This window comes from Lichenostomus cassidix, chromosome 2, assembly GCF_008360975.1.
Source record: "Lichenostomus cassidix isolate B80296 chromosome 2, HeHo_3.0, whole genome shotgun sequence".
Taxonomy (NCBI): Eukaryota; Metazoa; Chordata; class Aves; order Passeriformes; family Meliphagidae; genus Lichenostomus; species Lichenostomus cassidix.
In genome coordinates, this window is record NC_139482.1 from 20908853 (window position 1) to 20935449 (window position 26597).

At 41.5% G+C, this 26597-nt stretch overlaps 1 protein-coding gene across 1 annotated transcript in view; it reads left to right on the forward strand.

The window, feature by feature from the left end:
* Positions 1-9445: 9445 nt before the first annotated feature.
* The window catches only part of NMT2 (N-myristoyltransferase 2), a 33256-nt gene continuing 16104 nt past the window's right edge, over positions 9446-26597 (forward strand). The window contains exons 1-3 of the mRNA XM_085050625.1: positions 9446-9726; positions 18193-18328; positions 23440-23584. Coding sequence (XP_084906751.1) covers positions 9617-9726; positions 18193-18328; positions 23440-23584 — 391 coding nt within the window. The 5' untranslated portion in view covers positions 9446-9616. The remainder of the gene's footprint in view (positions 9727-18192; positions 18329-23439; positions 23585-26597) is intronic.

Here is a 26597-nt window from a genome sequence, read left to right on the forward strand (position 1 = left end):
TTGTGTTGGTTTTGTGTTTCAAAACACTACATTTGATGGTTTGATGATTTGTGGCCCTAATACAGCAAATAACAAACAGTGTGGGTATGTTGCAAATCTAAAATAGCATTTTTTAATTGGTGTGATACTTTAATTTTGCAGAATATATAGTTTATGAAATGTATTTCTCTATATCCAACACACCTGGGCCATCTGCTAAATGAAACTGGAACAGAGGTAACACAGATCGGGTAACAGGTTGAAATGAGTATGCTGTGCCTAATCTAAGAGTCCAGTGACAAGTTCCATGCTTTTCAGAAATACACTGAGGAAGATACATCAGTGAAATATAAGACATTTTCTTGCTTGTATATTGCAGTTGCACAGTGAAGCAACTACCAATAAAGCTTATAAAACACAAAGTATAACTTGAATAAGTCTTGGCATCAGCAGGTCCAAGGCCATGTAGAAGATGACCTAGAAAAGGAATTGTTTTCTTATTTTATGATGGCCAATATTAGGAGGCGAAAAATGCAAATATTTTTAATGACAAAGCTTACAAAAATAATGAAAATCTGGTGGTCTTTAAAAAATACTAGAAACAAATCTTTGAAGTTCAAGTCCATTTACATCACAGACTCTCTGAAATGTTAGCACTGTTGGGAATTATTACACTCATTAAGCTTCCATTCACTTCATGGTTTTCCCCCAGCTCCCACTTTGTTCCTGCTCAAATACTTGCTTCTCAAAGCTTATTAGACTATCTGTAAAGCACCTTGACTTATTGTGATAATGACCTTTTATTTGATTAAGTGCTTTGTCACGGTACCAGCATGCTAAACCCTCTGCAAATACAGGGACAAAAACTGGGCACTGCAATCTAACATGTTACACAAATTACACAAAATTGCGGTACGGATCTGAGATGAGCAGATTACAGAGGAAGGCCCCACCATTTGGAAATTGTTCATTATGCTTTTCTTTGTTACAGGGAGGACTGTGTAGATTTAGTAGAGTGAATTGAGCACTCTTGAAATACCTTGGCAATATTTTCATTTTCTGCCCCTCATTCTATGCATGAATGCTCAAGGGGACCAATTTTATTTCACTATTCTAAACCAATGTGGTTGAAATTGTTAAGAAATCAATGCCCTGTGTAGAGTTTAGCCTATAGAACAGTCCAGGTATAAATGAGCAAGTGCTGGATTAGATATTTACCCTTACACTAGGAATGTCTGTAGTGAACCAAAAAGACTTTTTTTTCTTAACCAACAAGAATTCATCAATTCATTCAAATTAAAATTTATTATAACACAATAATCAACTATCAGTAGTCTGTAACTTGGGGCATGGTAGGGTCCATGCAGTACATCCCTGGACTTTGGTCAAAGGAGAAGAGTGTTTACTTTTCTAAAACATGTGCGACAGATAAGGTTTTTCTGAATCAGTGCTGCCGTTTGGGTCTCTTCAGCATTTATACTTCTAGTTGTGGTATCTGCCACCTGGTGGTGAGCTGCTCTCCAGACGTACTGCACGTCAAGTACGGTTCATCATTTCGATATAAGCACAGTTAACAACTTCAGTAACACCAGCAGGCAGCTGGCACAGGATCAGCAGTGCTTTCCTGGGCCTGCTGTCAGTCCAAGTGCAGAGATCCCTGTCAGCTGAGAGACCTTGCCCAGCCTCTGCTGGGGGAGTGTTCATTTTATGGCATCTCCATTCAAATCAAAATGCATCATCACTGATGGCTCTGTATTCTGCCTCATGAATAGCACCTTGGGTTTACATTAAAGGAAAGTAAAAACAATTTTAACTACTCATTGTTTCCAAAGTTGAGAAAAATAGGAGCAACTCAATTGTTCTTTTCTGGTTCCTCTGCTTACAGACAGATTGACTGACTTACAGACTGATAAACCTTACTCGTCATGCTAACCTTACTGTTATCATGTGTGTACATATATATATATATACACATATATACACACACATATGATTTATAATATATATAATAATATGCTATATCATATGCTATTGTAGATATATACACACACTATATTTTCATATAGCTGATATTTTCATTTCCATGCTGTAAAGCAATTGGAATTAGAGCTTCAGGGAAACAAATAGGCAGCTGTCAAATGCAATTTTCAGAATAGAGGAACATTTATTATTACATTTACTCATGTAATTCCGGCTGTTGAGTAGAGACCGGGTACTGTCTTCTATTTGTCAGAAATGACAGAAGGGTATGTAGTTCTTTTCAGCTGTAATCCTCTGGTATCTACAGGTTATTACTTTGCAAACTGTGGCACCTGGTCTCTATTATCACTTAACTGAAGTATTTCTTGGTTTATTGATGTGCTTTTCTTCTAGGAATGAACAGTGCCAGTTAGTGTGTTTGATCATTAAATAGTTATTCTGCCTTAGAAACTTATAGCCAAAGGGAAGGAAAATGTGATGACAACAGGGAGGTACAAATAGAATACTTTCTTTACAGGTTATTTTTGTAATTCTGTAGAGAAGGACTTAGTGTTCACATGACTAGAAATACAGACTCCTCAATAAACCCAGCTGAGGAATGCTCATGCCAGTTTTTTATTATAAAGGTAGGAAACGGTGCTTGAAATAACGCTGTGAGATGAGAAATTCCATTTTCAAAGAATGGCTGGCCCTGCTGCAAGAGATGTTGGGCATCAAAGCTGAAAGTACTTACTTAAAGGGGGTCTTAATACAAGCAGTGGTTTTAAAGGGTTTTCATGATGAAGTGGTTGTAGGAAGTTTAAAAAGCCTGGAGATGAGAGAGGCTATGGGCCTTGGTTTCTCTCTCCCCTCTCTTCGAGGAATGCCCCTTCTATAAACCCAGCTCCTTGATCCTGCCTTCAGTTTTGTGCCATGCTGTGAGGCCACACGTCAATGGGACATACAGTGTGACATCCTAATATTAGACTTTTCAGTAAACTTCTTTTTTAGGTGTTGGTGAGGGCAAGCTTTCTTTGTATGTATGCCATTTGCTCTAACTTGTATTTAATACCTTGCAATCCTGTATTAAATAACCCAATAAAAATGAGAGAAGCAAAACATGATAGCCAGGTTCCCCCAGTGAGAAATGTTTTTGTCTTGACAGCTGGATTGGTTTTTCATTCCTTGAAATCCTTGAAAGTATATCTACATGTGTGTGTGTGTGTGTGTGTGCATGTGCATGAATACACATTCATATGTGTGTATATAAATGCATTTAATATAAAAGCTGGCTTAAATATAAAAAGCTGGTTTCAGCATTCCAACATCTAGCAATGGTGCAGTGAAAGTCGCTCTTCCAGACTGACTGGAAGAACTGGCATGAGAGCCCATAAAGGCTTGTATTAATTAACCTAATTGTCCTTGTGGTCTGACATTGCAGGGTCAAAACCATGCTTGATGCTGACTTTCTGCTGTACCTCCAACATCCACGAGATTTACTCACACTTGCCTTCTAGCCTAGACCTGATGTATAAATTTTGTGATTAAAGCTTGTTTAATATCTGTATTTTAAGTAAGTTTTTCTGCAGTTTTTCCACACTTGACAGAGGCTTTTCTTTTGCACAAAGTTGTAATATTCTGAAGAGTAAAATCTTACTGTAAAATCTAAAAAAGAATCTGCACAGAAATTGAAGAGTCCTAATGGAGTCTGATGTTCCATTGTCTTCATAGGGAAGACACTATGTCTATTGTCACTGTTGAGCAGCTAGCAGAGTAATGAAAGCATCAGTTCTCAGTGGCAAGAAGGAATGACCTTTATTGTTTTGATTTCATCACATATATAGAGTTCTCAAAAGTCACCCAGATTGGTCAGTCAGAAGCCTTCCCCCAGGCCTGATTGGCCAGGCCTGCACTGCCCAAGTTCTGGGACACTGTTCCAAAAACATCCAAACTTTATCTTTATTTACAAAACACAAGAAAACCTCTCATGGGAAAAACCTGTGCTAGCCACAGTCTATGAGACACTTCTTAATGCAATGTCATTCTCCATGCCATAGGTGTGCATCCTGACCCATGCTCTTAATCTGTTCCTAACCACCCAGAAGGCACATCTGTCACAGGAAAGGTTCTTTTCTGTTGGGGGCAAAGAACTATCTGAAATAGATAAAAAGAAAACTCTAAAAACTTTCATTTTGGAAAAACTACTGAAATGGCCAAGAGATGAAGAATAATTCATGTATCTCTCACTCCCGTCATCCAGAATGAGGGAAATAAAATGTCTTGGCTGTACCTGCAGCCTCCCTGCAAACAGAAGGAAGCAGCAGGCACACTGATGGGGGAAATATAAAATGCTAGTGGGAGAACTGATTGCAGAGCTGATGGGAGCAAATTGGATTGATTGGGAGATTGGATGGGCAGAAGTAATTGCTGAGTATTGGTCAGAGCTCCTGCAGCACCTTTGTCAACACCATCTTTGTCAAAAAATCTGTCACCACTAATTCTCCTTCACATACATAATTTGAGAAGGGTCTAAAAATAAAAATAGACATAAGAATGCAAAATATGTATGTATTTGTAATCATTATTTAAATGTCAATTCTGATTATTAAATATGTTTTTACCTTTTGGGGCTAGAGATCCTAGGAACTGAGGAACTGAGCAATGCAGGAACAAGTTTGAGCCTGTCTTTGAGATAAGTCTTGTATCCTGCTTCCAACAATCATCAAAACCAGATGCTTCAGAAAACTGAAATCTTTACTAGTGATAATAACAGGATGAATGTCTTTCTATCCTTATCACTTATACATTTAAGCACAAAGGTTTGTGTTTATTATACATATTTTTTAATGCTCCAATATGTTTTTGCTATGCATGTGAATGTCTAACCCTCTTCAGTGCTGTACAGTCCATGGCCCTTGCCAATGCAGGCACCAGCATGGAGAGGTAGATGGTTCTGTGCAAAGGTAAGATGTAAAATAGAAGAGGTAAGGTAAGAGCTGCATTTTAAAATGGAATAAAAAAGTCGATTGAGAGTGCAGCAGAAAGAGTGGAATGTTTTGAGAGTGCTTACCCCCTGTTTGACTGCTGCAGCCAATACAGGCCATCAGCAAGTGGGCTGCAGGAACAGGCAAGGCTGCAGCTCCCCAAGCATGGTATGCAGAGGGCACTAAAAACAAGTGGAGTGGGTGAGACAAACCATAAAGATCAGAGGTGTGATCTCACATGGATACAGGTGTGCAACATATGGGATCCCAAGCTCATTTCCTTCCCTAACCATTTCTACCTATGCTGTTGTTAACTGTAACAACTATGAAATTTTTTGGTGCACTTGTTCTGTTTATTTTCAATCTTATTCTTTTACGCTTGCCTCTCATTCAGAAGTGAGGAAGACAGTATTTAAGCTTTCACCATAAAGAGCAGCAATAAAAAAAAAACAGTGTGAGGTAGTACTAGTAGACACTTCTATGAACCAAAGTCTAAATATATTTGTTTGCTCAATAACTTTTTAATATTAATTAGAAAAATACAGAAAACTCTAAAATATTAGCTAATTTTCAAATTGGACCCATTTTGCTTCCAATTTACAAGATTAAAAATGTTTACGGCAAGTTGTTTCTTATTATTACTTGCAATCCAAATCCATTTTAAATTATAAATACTATGAATAATTCAATGCTGTGTGTAAAGATAGGAGCAGTCCTATGACTGCATGAAAAAAAAAAATTCAGGTACTTTTCTTCCGCAGTGTTTAATACTCAAAACACATAGACTAATCAGATGATGCCAATTGCCTGAATGCTGGATTATATATCACCAGCTCACTGGGATGTAATTAATACGTGTTGCTAGGCAGGTAAACAAGTCTGGATTCTGTCTGTCTGCTTGAGGGAAACAGTATCTGGGCTTGGCTGGCTTTATTCAGCTGCAGAAGAGCAAGGAGAAACATGGTACAGCCCTGGCCATGTACTGCACTGTCTCACCTGATGGTTCATCCAGCAGGTGAGATCTGACAAATCCCTGTACTGTCCTGAGAGTTTAGGCTTCTCAGTCCCCAGTATTTCTTATTACCAGGCTTAGATGGCTCCTCCCTCAGTAACCTGGAGTTCTTCGGAGCTCATGTTGGCAAACAAGATGCCCAAAGTATTTGAGTGTTTGTAGGGCTTCATTTTGAGTGCTGGAGTTTGCTCTGGGAGTCAATTAGGAAAAAGTTAAACACAGCAATGGCAAAGTCCATTTGTGGATCTGGGCCTATACTCATATATGCATTGAGGTAGCTCAAAACATCTCTGAATTGTAGGCACAGGTTAATTTGGTGTAGCCATAACAGACCCACGACTGTCTCTGTTATAGAAAGCAGGGGAGAGACAGAACCTGGAAGGAGAAGGAGAATGGGGAAAGGTCCAGGAAGCTGGGATTTATGGTGCTGTGCTGGGTCCCCTAGACACTGCTCTGTTCTTTGGTGGCTGACAGTAGTGGGAGCAGCAAGGCAGAGCTACATCTGAAGTAATGTATTTGCCTTTCTCTCTTCCTTTCTTCCAATTTGTTGCCATAAGCAACTGGGTATTTTGTCTACATCTAGCAGTAAACCCAGAGTCACTACTAAAGCTCTGAGGAGACCTATGAAAATAACCAGCTGATGAATAATTCATGACATGCTGGAATTATTTTAATTGATTTCATGATATGCCATTTAGTATTAAGTGTATTGTATCTCCTCCAAAGGAAGTCTGTTTTCCTTTGTTATTAATGTTTTAGCTTTTGTGCAAAATGACTGTGCTTTCTTCTTTTTAGTCTTCATAAAATAAAAAGGCTTTTGCTTTTATCTTCCCTGTACATCTAGGAAGAGGCGCTTTTTATCAATTAAAAACAGTAAGTACACACCTTCACAAACACAGACTCTTTACCTGATAAGTTTAAAATTAAACATTTCTGGTGGCTTTTGATGGTCTGCTTAGACTGGTGTGGGTCTGTGGGTTGTGTCTGCAGTACTGGTGTGCAGCATTTTGGGGAGTTCCTGGACATACCCACATGGAACAACATAGATCTTGGAAATACAGATGCCCAAAGGGAGACTGTTTGGGCACAGCAGATGCCATCCTTGATGCTTGCTGTCCTAATGTCACATACTCCAATAGCTCTCTATGCTTGAGCATATGGGGTCCTGAAAGTCAGAGGTACATTTTCACCTTGCTGCTCTGTTTTCAGAAGACAATTACACATGTGATAGCCAGCATCTGTCAAGTAGTGTAACTGCTGCACAGTGTCTGCAGAGTGAGCTTAACTGCTCTGGGAATATGTCTTGTAATTTCAGAAATGTAAAGCTACATCAGAAATCCACAGTGCAGGACAGGTGCATAACTCTCACTTCTGCTGAAGTTCTCTACTTGTTGTATAAGCAAAAATTGCATGAATAGCAAAGCACCATCCACTGATGTCATTTAACCTTGTAACAATCAAACCTGGATAATAGTCTCAGGTTATCAACTACTTAAGGATATTCTTTGTGCATGCTACAATGTACAGCATAGCAGCCATTCTGCAGCTATACTCCCCCTTCCAGGGAGAATGCCTAGCAGGGTAGCTTGCTGGGAGGAATTCATATTGTCTCTAATTGACAATATGAACTACAAGACAAGTCAGGATCCAGGTTTCCTGTACTCCATTTGTCTCAGTGGAGTAAGGAAAATTGTGGTGAAGGACAGAAGACGGTGAAATCTACAGCATCTCCAACACAGTGATTCAATATAGCTGTTTAGTCATTGACAAAGTGTTCTTCACTTACTCTTACACATTATTATGAGGGGGAAAATCATTCATAATCACTAGATTAACTTCTCTCCACGCTATGGGACAGCTGTTCACAATTGCTTTTTGTTATTGAAAACTATTGGGTATTGTTCCTTTGTTTTCACATTTCCTTTCTCTCCTGTGCAGTACAACTGAATGAAGATTTACTCCTAAAGGTCACGTCAAACTACAATGACATTATAGAAACATTTTCCCTCTGAACTAAAGTGACAACTTGACATTGCAAGATCATACTTGTCCACATGTAAATTACAGATTCCATTTTATGCATTTGAATCACAAGTTCCTGTGGCAACTCACAAGTTGTAAAGGACCAAATGCAGTGGGACACAGAGTGACCCCAGGCTGGTGCTCAGTACACAGAGGTTCAGAGTTTGACAGCTGGAAGGATATTTAGCTTTCTTCTGCTTGGCCAGGGAGATCTTTTACATGTTGCATCACCTGCAACACACGATAGAGCAAAACATGGTAACACCTTGTATCAAAAATGGGGAAAAGTAATCCAAATCACCCCCTTAAATCAAATAGGGCGTAAGCAATAGCGTGTTTAAGGAGAGATTACAACTGATACACTCCATTCTTTTGTTTTAATGTGTTTGGCAGCGCTGCCAAACCAAGCATTCAGAAGTGCTGAATCTCATCCAGAAGGCTTGTTATGACCCTGGAAATCGCAACAAATCGCAACAGTTCAAATACTTAACACAAATTGCTCTTTATTTGTTTTTCCTGGGCACAAATCATTACCATTCAACTCCAGGTTTTCTAGCGTGGAGATTGTGGAAATACAAAAGGCTTTGGGAAAACAGCAAGTGCTGTTATTGCCCACCAGCCACCGTGCTGGGATTGCCCTGGTGGCCTCAGCAGCCTCCACCAGCAGCAAATTTTGTTCATAGAGCTTTGTTTTGAGTGCTGGAGTTTGCTCTGGGAGTCAACTAGGAAAAAGTTAAACACAGCAATGGCAAAGTCCATTTGTGGATCTGGGCCTACACTCATATATGCATTGAGGTAGCTCAAAACATCTCTGAATTGTAGGCACAGGTTAATTTGGTGTAGCCATGACAGACCCACGACTATCTCTGTTATGGAAAGCAGGGGAGATACAGAACCTGGAAGGAGAAGGAGAATGGGGAAAGGTCCAGGAAGCTGGGATTTATGGTGCTGTGCTGGGTCCCCTAGACACTGCTCTGTTCTTTGGTGACTGACAGTAGTGGGAGCAGCAGGGCAGAGCTACATCTGAAGTAATGTATTTGCCTTTCTCTCTTCCTTTCTTCCAATTTGTTGCCATAAGCAACTGGGTATTTTGTCTACATCTAGCAGCAAACCCAGAGTCACTACTAAAACTCTGAGGAGACCTATGAAAAGAACTTGGGCGTCCGAGTGTTTATGGTGCGAGAAGGAAGCACGGCGAGCCGGCAGAACGCGCCGATGCTGCCGAGGCCCGGCGGCTGCAGGCCCGGCCTCGGGGTGCCCGACACGGACACGCCGGGGCAGCGCTCGGGGCTCCCGGGGCTGCGGAGCAGCGCCCACGGAAGGGATCCTGGGGCCCGTGGAAGGCCGGGGAAGCGGCGTGGATGTCGGCATGAGGGGGCCGGTGCGGGGCCGAGCCCAGGGGCGGCACCGCCCGAGCGTGCGGGACTGGGCAGGGCGGGCCGGGCCGGGCAGGGCGAGGAGCGCACCCCGCACGGCCCCGCCCCGCTCCCCGCGGGGTGGCGGGAGCGGCCGGGCAGCCCCGGCGGCCGCCGCCTCCTCGTCCCCGGCTTCGGCGCGGGGAAGGACCGCAGCTAGAGGGAGCTGCTCCGGACCGCGTCTGCCCGTGCGCCCCGGTTCTTTCACAGGCTCCCCCGCCCCTCCCCTCCCTCCTTCCCCCGTGATGGCGGAGGACAGCGAGTCCGCGGCCAGCCAGCAGAGCCTGGAGCTGGATGACCAGGACACCTGCGGCATAGACGGCGACAATGAGGAGGAGACCGAGCACGCCAAGGGGTAGGGGCGCGCTGAGGGAGCGGGCACGGCTCGGGGAGGCAGCCCCGTGTCCTCCGCCGCGGCAGAGGCCGTGCTGGAGGTGCCCGGGCTGGAGTGCCCCGCTGCCCGGCGCGGTCCCTCGGCGGGGCGGGTGTGGCGGGCGCTCCTGCCCGCTGGCGGGCGGCCTGCGCGGCCCGGCCTGGCCCGGCCCGGCCCGGCTCGGCTCGGCTCATCCGCGGCGCCTGCGCCGGGCCGTCCGCGGCCGAGCGGCCCCAGCCCGGGCACCTCCCGCCGCAGCGTGCGGTGTGGGACGGCCCTGCCCTGCCGCCCGACCCGGCGCCCTTCTGCCCGTGTGGGGAGAGGCGGGAGGCCGGGCCCGGCCCGAGGTGAGGGGGTGGCGGGGCTGGCACTTCCCCGCCGGACAGCGGCCTTCAAATCGCGCCGTAAAAGCCAGGGTGAATCCTGCCTTCTTGTTGGCGCTGTTAGGGCTTGGGGGCGTTTCTGAGTATTCTTGGCCGTCGGGAAGCCCCCCGTAGCGGGGAGATGCCCGGTGGTTCCGGGTGGTTCCAGCTGAGCGGCTCCCCCGCGCATCCACAATCCATCCCCACCCACCGCCCGCTCACTGCCAGCCGGGCTCCGCTCCGGGCTCCGTGTGTGCCAGCCTGTCCTGCTGACACTCCTCCTCACCGGCACCCATTGTCCGCAAGGAAATGTTACCTCCAGACCCACACGCCGTGGAGAGCAGAGCGCGTGTTTTCCCACGCTATTAGCCCGGGCAGACGCTGTTGTCTGCTTGTAGCTCCTTCTCCGCTAATCTCGCGTCTCAGATCTTCCCACGCTGAGGATCAGGCGGTGTCTCCAGTTGCCTGGGGAGCTGATGGGAGAGGCAGCCAGCCTAGCTGCGGCCCTGGCACCCCACCGCTGTTGGGCTGGTTGCAGTGTGGCTCCGTCCGGACACGAGGTGCCAAGGGTCTGGCTTGCTCTGCAGGCTTTTGGGGCAGGGGAGTGGGAGGAATATGTTTCAAAAGTCGGCTTCATTTAAATTCACTTTTTTTTTTTCTCTCTTTTGAGGGGTTAGAAAACGTGATTGCAGAGAAGGCGCTTTGTTGTCGCAGCTAGGAGTGGCTGGAGTAACCTAAAATAGAACTAGGTTAATCTATACAGTGCTGCACGGATATCTTCCTCGTGCATTTGTGATTGATCTGCTTGAGAGCCTTTCTGTAGGTGCTTCATGTTTGAGGATGTGGACTGTTTGTTGTCTGTTGCCCCTGGGATTTTCTTGGCAACAATCTTAAATGGGGCAAGAGAAATCTAAGAGACTTTGGAAAACTGACTTGTCTAGAAGGCAGGAAAGAGGAAAACTTTGATGCTTGCTGCTCTGTTACTGAGTTAATGGCATGCACACTAAAATAGTTGTGTCAGAAATAATTACAGTAATATAAATCTGGGATATTAAAAGGGACAAAAAGACGTTTTATTGTCTTGGGGCTTTTGTTACATTTGTTTTAGTAAATATGTCACAGCTGGTGATTCCCAAATACGTAAAAGTAAAGTGCTAAGAGCAGAGAGTTGTTATTGTTCTTCATAGGAGCCAACCTGGCATCCTAGTTGGGGCTGTTTGATAGCCAGGTGATGCCTGTCCGGAATTCATTTGGACTGTAGTCCTACTTCAGTTTCCTCTCCTGTTTGCTCGTGTGCATGCCCGGGCTGTAGCTGCCCTCTGCAGCGCAGCTCTGCGTGTGGCTGTGCTCGGGCTGCTGTGACAGCGAGCGCGGTGTGTAAGGAGCAGCCAGGGAACAAAGAATTGCACTTTGGTGTGCTCTGAATCACAGCTTGCTGCTCTGCTCCAGCACAGGGCTCGCTGCACTTTGAGGGACACCGCTTGTAGCCTGTACGGTCTTCTCCTGAAAAATAGTTTTTGTTAAAAATCCCAAATGTATTTTAATGAGTATTTTTTGAAAAGCTGGTTTATTCATCTTTGAATAAGAAAGTGAATTCTTTCAAGTAATATGAAGTTTAGTTTAATTAGCGGTAGATCATTACAGAAGAAAAAGCCTCTTAAGTGTTAGTACCTGCTGCATGAAGTCTAATATTGACTTTTGAATTACTTTATTTTCCTGTAATCTTTGAAAAATCTTGTTCGCTGCTCTTTGTCTGCGGGCTGAAATATTAAAACGAATTCCAGCAAATGAAAGGAAAAATCTCACAGCAGAGCATGCACAAAGATCTACTCTTTATCTAGGAGATTAACCCATAGTGATAGGAGCCTGATTAATTATTCCCTGTTTTCTCCCTGTCATTGTATATAAATTCCTGTGGTAGCTTTAAAGTTTGCTTTGAGCCATTAGATTAGGTTTTATATACTTAAGTAATTATGAGCAGTCCAACTACTTGAGACTATGACTGTGTCAACTGACTTGCTAAATTCTGCGTGGTCTCTACTGTTGCCAATCAGTATTTAATCTCATCCTATTTTAACCCACACTTTTTTAGGAGATAGAATATGCATTGTGTGTCAGTCTCTGTTGGATTGCCATGTAAATGAAGTACTTTCAAGATGTTTGTTAACGTATGAAAATAGGTCCTTAGAATAGTGCCCACAGGAAAACATGATTTTTTTTTTTATATATGACTTTTTTATAGTTGTTTGGGGTTTTTTGGTTCTTTTTAATTTGGAGGTTTTTATGTGCTTGAGCACTGAATGAGTGGAGCAGAAAATAACCATTTTATAGCTCTCAACTGTGCAAATGTCTTTGTCCTCTGATTCTGCTCCTGTTTTTTAGATGCAGGATTATTGTATGCTGTGTGACTCATTGCTGTTTTCCTATTCTGTAGTTTGCTCCTGCTAGATGCATTATGCTGTATTTGTTCTGTATTATTATAAAGTGTGGTTTACAAAATATCTTTGTTAATGTGTATATAGAAAAGATGTATTTGTTGCACCTGGATCCACACAACTAAACCCAGCCTTATAAGGTCTCTCAGTTCATTTTAAATAGCTCCTTATGCTCGATGCCAGAAAGGCCTTGGGCACCAAACATTTAGTAAACAGATGAGAAAAAGGTATGACCTTTAAAAAACTCCCCCAGCCCTCACAAATTATTTGCTTTGAATGTTTTAGTAGTATATCCCTATGATTATTGTTAAAAAGGCCAACCTTATAACGACTACTACTTTTAGACTTAAAAAACCCAAAATATTTTTAAAGTAGTGGAATTAGCGTTCCTTTTCAGCAGGTGAGATTTACATCTTGGAGTACAGACTTACAGACTTGGAGGGGGAAGCAGGGGAAGTATGCAGATCTTTGAGGAATACCTCTTGAGTTAGGGTTTAAAGTATTGCTGCTAGGTTTTCATGCTTACATTTTCAAGTATTGAAATATGTACAAATTAAATCTTCATCCAGAGAGATTTTTTGTAATGGTACCTTGCTAGCACATAGAATTTGAAGGGCATAGACCCTTCTGGTCAGGATCTTTCTATATTGTCTTGGAGTGGTGGTAGTTTTACACAGCAATGATAAAACCCTTTGCACCTAAACCTCCATTTTCTTTATGAACCAAGGACAGCCTCAGTATAAATAATTCTGCTTTGAAATTTTTTGAAGTCTTGCCCATATACATGAGACCTGATTTTTGTGATCAAAAAGATCTGTGCAACATCCTCAGAAATGTAGCTTTGCAACCTCACTTATTCACAGAGAGAGAATTACTGTGAAGGCAAGAACCCCACACAGGCCTTTGCAGTTTAAAAATAAACATCTGAAGTACATGTTCAGTTTTAAATTTGGGAAATTGCTAACTTAAAATTACCATTCCATGTAACTTAAAACAGATGTTGATATTACAAAAGGCTGTTTCTGCTACAGCATAATTTAGTGTTCAAAAAGGAAATTAAAATAATAGTGACAATTAGTCAGTGAGAAAGATAATCTCAGACCAAGGGAGCCAAAACAGTTTGACCTCCTGAACAGGGTAATTGTTGTGCTCCTCCTGATTTTTCCATCTCAGCTTTTCATGGATTTGCTCTGAACCTCATAAAGTAGGTTTCTCCACCTTTGCCACACTTCTCCCCAAATGCAGTAAGTATTCCCATTTTTCAGTTAAAAAAACAAACAAACAAACAACCCAACCAAAACACCACCACATGCAGAGAGAAGCAAAAAGGGTTTTTTTCCACATCTATGCAAAACACCAGATGTGCGTACATAAGTGGAAAGGTATGTGGGTGGGATCATGGGCTTGCATGTGTGACTTGCAGACAAAATCATAAAACTGTAGGCCTAAGTGGCTGTCTGAGAGTCCTATCCACAGCCTGTTTCTGGGGCAAGGTTAAGTGGTTTTGGGGCAGAAAGAGGTCTTTTGAGCCTTCTTTTGCCTCAACTGAATTTGGATTTGCATGTCACTTTTGTGCTGGCCTCACCATCTCCACATTCATCAGACTGACAAAATTATCATTGTGGGTGCAGTTGAAAATATCAGACTGTGCCTGTACTTAGATATAGCTGAACCTCAGTGTATAGACTTGCCCTCCTGTCAGTCAAGTTCTCCTGGTGTAAGCATGTCTCTACTAGACTGACACAGTCAAATCTTCCCCAAGTCTAACACTGATTGGTTTTCTCAGTATAATTCACTGTGGTCTATGTGATGGGCTGGACTGAGGCAGATGTGTTGATCTGATGCATGAAGAGGTGTTTCCTGACCTGCAAACTTGACATGGCAGCACCCTGAGGTCTGTATCATTTTCCTGCTTCCTGCATGGGACCTGCGCTCGGAGTTGTGTCATTTTACAGTAGCAGGGTAGTTTGGAAAAAGGGATTTCACACTTAAAGGTCAACTTTCATAGAAATGGGAAACTTTTTATCTCCCAACTTCTAAGTGTGATATTCTTCAATGTGTCATCATGTAGCTGTATCTGACCAGACAGAGAGCTCAGATCTTAGCACACAAGAATGTCAGAGAAGATATTTTAATAGGAGTCTTTGGTTTTAATCTTGTTACCTTTGCATATCTTTTGTGCTGTCAAGTCCAGTGTAATTATTACAAGTTGAGCAACAAAGTTCCTCCCTTCCTAGCCATCCTCACTCCCAGTTTTAGAGCCTTTCAGTTCTTTTCAAGGCAGGGCATGAAAAGGACAAAAAATCCTGAGATGTTTTGGTTTTGCTTCTTCCCTAATTTGCTTGGTGTCTCTGGTTGTAACTTGGGTTGGACAAACCTGTTTACTGAGTGGAAGTTTCTGTGTGCTACCTGCTGCCAAATATCTGGGTTGCAGGCATGCCTAAATAGTAGGATGAGTAGAACTCTATTTAAATCCTCTTTTTACATTGTGTGGACTGTAACAGTAAAAATTAAACTGACCCGAGCAGGAGACTGTGCATAAATAACTGCTCAAAACAATCCCTGGATAACCTGTCAGACAAAGATACCAGTATTTATTTTGCAACAGACAGTGAGAAAGATTTAAATCTGAAGGTCATAAACCAAGGACTGGGATTTTGAAAGATTAAAAAAGAATTAAAAAAACTAGTAGTGTAGTTTTAAATACCACACGTATTTTACAATTATTTGCTTCTTGTCTTCCTTCATTCCTACCTGAAGAATATGCATTTCTATATGAAAAAGATCTTGAATTGGCCAAAGGACAAACTAAGATTGTCCTGGTGAAACTACGGTTTGACTGGGGATAACATTAGTAAAGCTTGGCAAAGCTGATTTTTCTCCATAGCTGCCAAACTTTGTTTTTAGTACAATTGTTCATTATTTCACCAATCTAAATAAAACGTTGACCCTCAGGTAATCCTAGTGAGCAAAATTCCCCTGTGGTGTATGTGGCACTGGCTCCTCCTGAAAGACAAGAAAACAAGTGAGCTGTGCTGGTGCAGCTTGGGGCTCAGTGCCTACTGAGGGTGTCTGTTCAAAAACAGTGTTTGCTGAAACTCCGAAGAGCCTGATGTTCAACACACAAGCCCTTGGGAGCCAGCTTAGGGACACGGTGGCATCATTTGTTTGCTATATGTCAGGTGTTAGAGGAAAGAAAAATTTGTGGACAGTTGCAGAAAGTGAAAAAATACCTCATTAAATGAACCTCAGCAAAGGGAAATCACTTTTCCTAGTATTTTTTATCTTGGTTTTGCCAGATAGCGGTGGTGAAGCCCTTGGTCTTGTACATATGGGTGGAGCTTTTCTGTTTTGTATTTATAATCTCTTGCCAGGCTTCTGGGTCTGTTCTGCACTTAAATTCTGTACAAAATGCCAGCTTGGTATACAGACCTTCAGATAGATTTAAATTTTATTATTTTAAATGGAGAGTCAGCACAGTGCCCAGGTGGCCAAGAAAGCCAATGGCATCCTGGCTCGTGTCACACAGTGTGGCCAGGCAGAGTATGGCCAGCACAACTAGGTCAGTGATGGATCATACCCTTGTACTTGGACTGATGAAGCCACACCTTGAATCCTGGATTCAATTGGTTCAATTTTGAGCCTTTCACTGGCCTCAAAACTGGTGCTGGAGTATGTCCAGAGAAGGGCAGCAAAGCTGGTGAAGGGTCTGAAGAGTAAATCCTGTGAGGAGTGGCTGACGAAACTGGGGTTGTTTGAACTGGAGAAAAGGAGGTTCTGGGGGGGACCTTATTGCTCCCTATAACTGCCTGAAAAGAGGTGGTAGCCGAGTGGGGGTCTGCCTCTTCTCCCAGGTAACAAGTGATGGGGCAAGAGAAAATGGCCTTAACTTACACCAGGGAAGATTTAGATCGGATTTGATGAAAAATCTCTTCACTGAGAGGGCTGTTGAGCATTGGTAAAGGCTGCCCAGGGAAGTGGCTGAGTCACCACCCTTGGGGGTACTGAAAACCAAACACATGTAGATGTGGCCCTGAGGGATATGGTTTGGTGGTGGACTTAGGTTAATTCTGGGTTCAGTGATCTTAAAGGTGTTTTCCAACCTAAGCGCTTTGATTCAAAGAAATTATGATTCACGGTGAATTGTGTAGGTGATCTGGCAGTATGCTCATTTTAATACTAAAGATTTCCTCCCTGCATCATTTATGCAAATCCACCTTTAGTTTCTGCAGCCTTCTACTAAATACTTCAAACTTTCTTTTCTCTCCAGTGTGTTTGGTCTGCTCCACTGTTGTCCTCTGAGTAACAGCTTGGTCCTGTTCTAGAGTCTGCAGCATTTACAGCTCTCTCTTTCTATGAGCATAACCCAGTGTAATCTTGAATGTGAAGGACTTTCTGAGATTGGTCTTTCACTACAGACTGTTCTAAAGTACAGTAATGATCTCACAAGAATCAGTCTTTCCTTGGTTACATTGTTTGGTTAATTGTAGGCTTTGGGGCTCCTGACTGGAGGGGGGCTGTTTCCTTGACAATATCAGCTTAGACAAGGTATAGATGCTAAGACTGGTCATCATAATCTTGAAAGTGAGCATGTTACAGCAAATAACATGTCCCTTGCAAATGTGTTGATCTTAATAACTTTAGTTATGTTCTGGGTTGTCTTTTGCTTGTCAGTATGATACTGGGGGTTTTTCCGCCTCCAGGATTAAAATAAACAATTGTTTGTTGCATTGACTTTTTTCCCACCCAAGCCCTCCAAACTCTTGTCTTCAGTTCCATTATGTGCTTATGGTTTTGCTGAGATATTAGCCTCTTGAAGACGATTTACAGTTAACTGACTCATTGCCTCTTTATTTTCGTTCTGTCTGAGAGTTGCCAACACATCCCACACTTTGCAAATTCTGATCTGATCTCGATTCTATATCTTGATTATTTGTTAAATTAAACTCTGCTTTAAGAAGAAAGAACTTATATTATCAATAGTCAAAATATATCAGAATCTGCAAGTGCGATGTTTACTTTGTTTTTGGGGCTTTTTAATTAAAGTTGACTCCATTGTGCTTACTGTTTTAAAGCACAAATGTTTGGTTAGTTTTTTGTTGTCTCTTACTGGGATTTCAGCAAGACTTTCATGGCCACTTAAGTTAGGAACAAAATTTCTTGAAAACAGAATGTTTTCATCTGGATTCTTGTCAAATTCAGATGTGCCTGATGGTTGAGCACCAAGGGGAAAAGGTATTGGGCCTCTTAATAGTTACTAAGTTTCCAAGGAGGTTACTTTCCTCAGTTCCCACGCTTTCCTGTGCTCCTCCAAACTATTGAATTTAGTTGTTTGGTGTTTGTGCTGGGTAATAGCCTGGAGAAGAGCACTGGCTCCTATGTAGCATCACAGTTTGACACGGGTATGTCAAAATGCCTGGTTGTGTTGGTGTCAGAGTACAAAATAAATTAGACAGCACTTGCAGGAAGTTTTTCATCAATGCTCTGAGTTCCCCCCTTCCTTTCTTTCTTTCTGCTGCCTATTTTTTGCATTCAAACTGTTGGTAGATTTTTCATATCAAAATGCTGGGTTTTCTATATTTAACTTTTTTAAAATTTTAGGCTCAGTGGTATTGATTTTTCTCATTGCACATTCTTTGAATCTCTGGCAGAAGTCCTGGAGGGGATTTGGGAGCGAAGAAGAAGAAAAAGAAGCAGAAGAGAAAAAAGGAGAAACCAAATTCTGGAGGCACCAAATCAGATTCTGCATCTGACTCCCAGGAGATTAAAATTCAACAGCCTTCAAAAGTGAGAGCCTGGTTGTTTCAATTTGTGCTTGCTTTCTAATTTAATTTTAATTCGCATGTCGCTTGTTGTAAAAGCAAGTTGGTAGTTCTGCCTTAGTGTGTGAAAATTAAGCAAATGGTTCCCGTCCTGAACAGACAGAAGCAAGGCACGACCTGGTGTTTGCAGAGCTGTCGTCACCACCACGGTGGTGTACTGTGAGAAAGGCAGAGGAGGAGTTGTTTTGTCTTTCTCTTTGAGCAGTTAGAACTCAGGCTAGTGACAGCCTCGTTGCACAGAATCATACACTGCAGTGGTAGAGCTTTTAAATAGATTTTGTATTTGATGAATTGCCTTTAGTTTTTAGCCACCATCTAACTTGGCTTAGTGCAGTTTCAGTCACTTGTGCAGCGAAAAGCTCTCTCAGCAGCAGCAGCAGGAGGGAAGGTGGGCCTGCTGTGCTAACCAGAGTCTCATTGGGGCAAGCAAGCAGCATGTCATTGTACATAAAATGCAGTAATCTCAAACATGGACAGACAGCCTGAAGAAACTTTTGGCTGTCAGAAGGACCTCCACGATAAGAATGCAAAATTGTTTGAGGGAATGTACAGCCCTCATGGACTTTGTGATAACATAGGATTGTCTGTGTGCTTTTGTCTGTCATGTTCTGAATGAGCAGTGAATAACATGATGTGGTGGCTTTTTAGCATACAGCTTTTATCTCAAGAGAAATCTGAGTCTAAGAACTAAAGTTTGTAAAACTAAGAAAGTTTATGGACCATTGAGCATATTGAGGTAGTTGTACTTGCTTTATCAGATTAGTGTGGAGAATTCCACACCATTGTACCAATAGTAATCTTCATCCTGTAAGATTTGTCAAGTACATTAGGGCTACCAAATAATTTTAGGGGAAAAAGGTGTGTTCAGACTCATTAGCATAGTGATAGATTTTTATGTTGTCCCTTTAGATCTTCTCTGTTATCTTGATTGCTTTGAATTTGCACATTTGGCACAGGGGACACTTTATAATATGTAGAGAGATCTTAAGTACTTCTTTGCCACATGTTTTGATACTGCATTTCTGTAAAACACGTGTCATGAATTGGTAATACAGGAAGACTGTTTGCAAATGATACACAAGTAATTTCACACTCTTACAACTGGTGTGGGGTAAATTTTCATGTTAACATAAAGACATAATTGTGATAGTATCCTGTGAGATCCTTGATTTTCTGCTGATCAAGCTTATTGTTACATATGTTGCCTCTTACTGCATTAAAAGGAAGCTGCTTCATGTTTTTTTGTTTTCATGGGCAAGATTTAAGTCCACCAACTTGCAGTCTTGCACACCATTTCTCTGATGTGATGTGTTTTGCAAATGTGGAAGCCTATCCTGGTCCTAGGAGTTGTACTATTCATGATTATTTTACTGACAGAGGAAGTTTAGTCAGTTTGTTAGTAATGTTATAAAATTTTCTATTTTATTTGCATTTAAAAAAAAGAGTTCTTATATAAGTCTTTCTTTCAAGCTCTAGGCTGCTAAACCACTTTACTCTTCTTTTATGGCTTCCACTTGTCTCTCGTCAAAATGCATCAGCATTGACTGGGGGATTATTTTGCCTTCTCTGCTGTGTTCCATGTCTGTGTTAGACAACTATTCTGTTTTAGAATTTTTGAAAGCATCTTAGACTGCTGATCTGGATCAGTGTGGGAAAGTATAGTTATTTTCTCTGCTACTCAAGTAATAATTAGATTTAGTATTCCTAGTGCTATGTGAAATTGATTATAGAAAACAGGCTTTTAGAGTTTGCTTGCTCACTCTTGGTTGAAAAGAGCATATTTCAGAGGAGAATGACTTTGTACACCTTACCTCTAAGAGAATATATGCAGGATTATCATGTAGAACTCAGTGGGGCTCCTGAACTCGCTGAAAATTATTTTGAAAAAGGATTTTGAGGTCACATGAGTTTGTAAACAGATGTATCAGTCTGGAGATGAGTAAAGCAGAACAGTGAGTCCCCTTGGCTTCTCCCTTCCTTATATGTAATAGTAGACTTATTGAACACTGGTGTGAGTGTAATCATAGCAATAAATGCTTGTTAGCTTTGTATGCTTACAGTGACCTTGAGGAGACTTCACTGCCCATCTCACAAGACTTCCATCTCTCCCTATTACAAGTGCCAGTGATGTAGACTGTCCACACTGACACAAAGTTTGCCATATCTGCATTATCAGTCATTATTGTAGTCACCAGTCTACACCAGTGTTACCAGTCACAACACAACCTAGTCACAGAGTAACAGATTAGAAGGGACATCTCAAGGTTTTTTGACCAACCTCCTGCTTAAAGCAGATCCAGTCAGATCAGGTCTCTCAGGCCCAGATCAGGTTGTTTGATCTCCAAGGATGGAGACTCCACAATTTTTGTGGGCAACTTATTCCAGTGTTTGATTACGGTTTTGGTTAAAAAAATAGTAATTCCTTGTATCTAAGTGGATTTTGCTGGTTTGCAACTTGTCTGCTTTGTTTCTTGTCCTATCGTGCTCCTCTGAAAAGATTTGGCTCAGCTTTCTTTATCCCCTCCCATTAGGCAGTAATAAGATTCCTCCTACTCCCTTTACCTTCTCTTCTTAAGGCTGGAAAAACCAAGGTCTCTCCTCTTCTCCTTGTGTGTGATGTGCTTCAGTCCCCCATTTATCTTGGTGGCCCTCCAGAGAACTTGCAACGCTCTGTCAGTATTTTCCTTGTAATAGAGAATCCCAGAATGTAAGATGTGACCTCAGGGTTGCCATATAAAGGGGAAGACTTCTTGGCCAGTCTTACTGGTCCTACCCAGTATGCAGCTATCCTTTGCTGGCCAGCAGTGTGCTGGCTCATCTTCAGCCCAGGACCTTCAAGTTCTTTTCTGCAAAGCTGCTTCCTAGGCAGTCCCTGCTGGACTGTGCCTTTGCATGGGCTTTTTCTATCCCAGACGGAGGACTTTGCATTTGCCTTTGTCAAACCTGATTTTCTGTTTCCAGCTTGTCAAAGTAGCTTTGAGTAGCTGCTCTGTGGTCTAGCATTTCAGCTGTTCTTCCCAACTAGGTATCATCTGTGCACTTGCAGAGAAAGCACTCTTTGTCAAGTGCAGATCATTAAACAGCATTGACCCCTTAGCCCTCAAAATCCTTCTTGAAAATGGGTGTGACATTTCCTTTTATCCCTTTATAGGAAAATTCCACTTGCTATTTTAAACTTAGTAGATGTTAGTTGCACTAACATCAGCCAGCTCCCTCAGCACCCTCACATGCATTTGGTCTGTTTTTAGGGACCTGTGCATGATTTGTTTGCTCAACAGTCCCTGACTTTCTCACCTGCTGTGGTTAATGGAAGTCTCACAGACTGCTATGGTGCTCAGGGACATCAAAGGCCTCAGATTGTCAACAAAACTGGGGCAAAAATACCATTGCTTGCCTCAGCCCCTCCATCTTGTTCTGTGAAGAGATATTTACCCTACACTGAAATGAAACAAAAGAGCTGGTTTTTGTTTTTCTAATTCGTTAAGTTTTGTGTAGGTTTTCCTTGCTTTCTATTAAAGGAAAACAAAAAGTGTTGAAAGTAAACTTCTTAGTCAGGCCAATCTCTGAAAGTTTTGAAATGAAAGGGGATTCCTCCTGATGTCCCTAGCCATGGTGTATTTAGTATCTGAACATTAACTTTATACTATAATATTATGCTAGTAAGATCTTTCTTAGGACCTTTTTTCTTTTAGCTTTTCTGCTTTTTTAATGTGGAAAACAGAGACTTTAAATATACTAAATAAATCACAGTGTGTCAACATTTATGTATGATTTCATGATGTACTGATGAGATTTCAGAATTTATCTAGTGGCATTAGTAATTCATGTCTCTGTTATCCTGATCTAGAAATAAGGTGGGCTTTTTAGGCTGGAACAGTGTTGCTCTAAAGTGTGTAAATATGTTAATTCACAGTTAGTCAGTTGACAGATGTTTAAGGCACGCTTATAGGTGAAATTTTCAGTATTTAAACGTTAGGCATTTTCTTTCATTAATTTAGATAATAAAAGTGTTTATTATAAGTACTAAATGATGGGCTGCTTAAGCTCCAGGCACAGAGTTTTACTCCTTTTGTGGCTGAAGATACCAGAGGCTGATGTCCACCCAAATTAAGCTTTACCATCGTTATTACATTTATTTTATGGTGGGTTTTCAACACATGAATCCTAGGAAAAAAGTGAAATATGGAAATAATAATCCATTGCTGTTCAGTAAAAAAAAAAAGAAATGTCTGGCTTGAAATCTCTGTGCAAAATTGCTTCAAATTTTCCAGTGCATTTGAGACTATTCTTTCAGATGTATTATTGCACTGTAGTCTGGGGAAACCTGAGCACAAGCATGTTGTTGGTATGCCTCAGAACAGGACTTTCCACTTGGAAAATAACAAAACAGATTTTAAAAGAGAGGGGAGAAAATCCCTTTAGATTTAGTGGTCTGTTACCATTATTCTTCTGTACTTTCCTTTGCAGAAAAAATTCTCATTCCAGTTGCATTTACTCAGAGTGATCATAAGTGAGGGTTTAACAGCTCAGTTTAGAAACACATAGTTTAAAATTTTAAAGTTTAACTAAGGTTAAAAAGCAGATATTTGTATCAGTGTACCCTCAGGTACTACTGAATCAGAGAGAATTTAAATATTATTTTGTATTGTATGTGTAAAGTACAACTTCAAACAGCTCCATGCGTACCAACGGTACCTTTACTGTTAAATACCTATACTGACCCCTTTTTTGGTATTTTATTGCATTTTGCCAGGAGAACAGGGAATATAACAAGCATTTATTGTTGCTATACAGTATCCTGCCTTAATCCTGCTGTATTCGTGTTTAAAAAGTTGGTGTTTTGTGGTTAAATGCAAATGCTATTCAAAACTATTAACTATTTTGTGAAGTTGCTTGCCTGTTGCCCACCTAACTTTTTCCCACCCTTCTGTCTACAAATGTTGTACCTAAAATAACAATGATGAGAAGAGTACATGTAAGAATAGGGAACAGTAAAAGAAATTAACATGTTTGTTCAACTGTTCACAAAGTAAATGTACTCAATGAGCTTCTTGTTCTGTTTGTCTATGTGTGCAGAATCCAGCCATTCCAATGCAGAAGCTTCAAGACATCCAGAGAGCAATGGAGCTGCTCTCTGCATGCCAAGGCCCAGCAAAGAATATTGATGAGGCTACCAAACGTAAATACCAGTTTTGGGATACGCAACCTGTACCTAAACTTAGTAAGTTTAACTGGCTCTGTGTCTTATGATCACTAAAGAAATGTCTGCCAGCTCTGTGGCATGTTCTCTAAAATGGATGTAAAGTTGGACTGTGTGTGGTAGGGATCCTTAGTCATTGTGTAGTTTATGTGGAATTCTTGGTGTTTTCTGGGGAAGTGCTTGTCTTCCCCCCAGATAATATGCAACAAGATACAGTGTTAATAAATCTCATTCTGATGTCCTCTGTAAAAATGGGAAATGCTATTGAAATAGCATTCTTTTGTATATTTTAGGTCTGAACTCTTGAACAATTGAATGTAGAAGTCTTTTCCACTATAGGTGAAGTAAGAACTCTTAAGTGTTGACAAAGAGTAAACTTTAATTTTTTTTAAATTTATTTTCTTTATTTATATTCCCCTAATTTTTTTTCAATAGATGGACTTGCTATCCCAGAAATGATGGCTCTCCTGCCATAGGTTGCACTGTTTTCATACAGCTTTAAGGGGATAATGGCACTTCTCTGATACACAGACTTTTTCTCTGCTGTGTGTTCTTGTTCTCCGCCACAATGTACACTACCTTGAAGACATGCTTTCTCAGATTCTGTTCTCTGTTCTTGATTTCAAGTGAGATGATGTGGTGATCGCTCCTTGCCTTTAAATTTGTAATGAATTTGGCAAGTTATTTTTATACTGATCTGATCCCTGATAACAACTGTTGGTAAATCTTTATTGGAGAAGGTAGTTGCTGACTGTCTTGTGTTTTCTGCATTGCTTTCTGAACCTTCTTTTTCTATTTTCATTATCTTCAAGTTAAGCAATTGTAGCGTTTCAGTATGAACAAAACTTGGGGGTCCCACAAGTAAAACATTCTCAGCGCAGTAGCTGGCGTTGTTCTGCAGGTTTCTCTCCATTGCACTGGAGACTGGTATCGAACAAGCAGAAATAAGGTAGGGTCTAAAGCACAGGAGCACTCTGCTTGTTCTCTCTCCACAGGCAGCATTTCACATTAATCCATGGCTATAGCTTAATCTGCAGCAATCTCATTTCTTCCTTTCTTTTCTTGCATAGAGAAATCCAGAGCAGAATCTCTGGATACTGTATTTTCCCCTGGATTGAATTGACCTGCCATGGCTTTTCTTCACACAAACTCTTTCCAAATAGCTCCATAAAGTAATGGTAGTAATCGTCACCAGCAATCCACCCTAAGTGGAGGGAGACCCTAGCCAAAAGAAGTTGATGCATAAATCAAAAAACGTTCTGGCCATAATCAAGCTTTTTCAGAGCTAATTCAGGTGTCTGCACAGTAGTTCCAGGAGTTCAGTTCAGGCTAATTAAAGTATCTTAGAGCACAGATAGAGATGAGAATCTGTCACTTTCCAGTCTAAAAAGGCCAATACAGTGGCTCAGAAAATGATTTGTTAGTGTCGTTTAGTAGAAATGCTTCATTGAATCTGGTCGGTGAGGTTTTGTCCAACAGTGTCTATGAATTTCTTCTTAATCACGCAGATGGTTTAAGCTTTTCTTTATCTGCTGAATGAACAGACTGGGAAGTAATCACTAGTTGATATGCTTTATGTTTTTAGGCGGAAAAAATAAACTGTCAGTTCAAGAAAAAGTTGTGGAGGTCTTTGCATTAAATTTACTTCAGAGTCCTCCTGCCTTCAAGTTAAAATTATTAGCAATAGGCCCTTTAGTTATGCCAAACCTGCCATGTAGTGGCAGTAATATTTGTGCTGTTGGTACTTTTCAGAGTTTGCTTAAATATGCTAATCATTATGACCTTCCAAACTGGATGGCAGGCCATAAGTATTTGTTAGGATTGCGCATCATTTGGAAAAATTCCTCCTCAAAGGAAATTTGACTGTCTAGTTTGATGATGGTGACAATAGGGTTGAGTACTTATGGGTAAGAATCAGGGAAGGTCAACAGGACAGATACTATGGTGTGAGTCAGGACTAGACCTCCCAGCCAGGATGAAGAGGCAGATATTCTTTAAACATTAAAGATTCTTAAATATTCTTTAAATATCTGGCAGAAGTCTCACAATCGCTAGCCCTTATTCTCATGGGGACTTCAGCGTACCAGGTGTCTACAGTTGGTGAGGGAGCCACTAAGGAGGGTGCCCTGCTGGACCTGTTGTTCGTGGAAAGTGAGGACTTGTGAGTGATGTCCTCTTTGGAGGCTGTCTTGGGCTCAGTGATCATAAAATGATAGAATTTTTGATTCTCAGAGGAGTAAGGAGGGGGTCAGCAGAACTGCCACCTTGAACTTCTGGAGGGATGACCTAGATCTGTTTAGGAGACTGTTTGACAGAGCCCCTTGGGAGACAATCCTGAAGGGCAAAGATGTCCAGGAGGACCACAAGTCCTTTCAGAAAAAAAGATGCAGGAATAGGCTGTCTCCATGTGCCAAAGGACAAGCTGATGGGAAGGAAGACCAGGCTGGCAGTTGGCTCAAACTGTTGGGATTGAGTGGTTTGGGCCACCTAAAGAATCACCATTAAAGATAATGGCAGCAAGCAGGTTTTAATATAAGTTTGTGGAAGTGCAACTTAACAGAGTTTGGTGTCAAGGTTCACTCTGTTACTTGCTACATAGATGAAGCACACACACAAAATGGAATTAGCAGCAATTCAGAATGATTTACATGGAAACTAGGGATGCAGAAGAGTCAGGGTGCCAAGGATATCGGTGCAAAAAGATAAGGGTGCAAAAGAGTTTAGCAGTACTTAATTATTAATTCAACATTTATGAAGTGATTCAGTAGGATTTACTACAATTATAACAGTGACTTAATTATAGATTGTAGATGACAGCATTCCTGCTATACTGAACTCACATGTGTGTACTCGGGCACAGAAATATTTACATGCTCACGTGTTCAGAGGTGCCTGTTAAAAGCTCCCCTTGAGTTCAGTGATATGCATCAAGTTCCTTGCATTTCTCAGTGGGCAAGGATTGAGCCTCGAGGAGTGGAGGGTGTCATTGTAGGCCTCCTCCTCCTCAGCAAGTCTTCAGAATATCACAAACTTG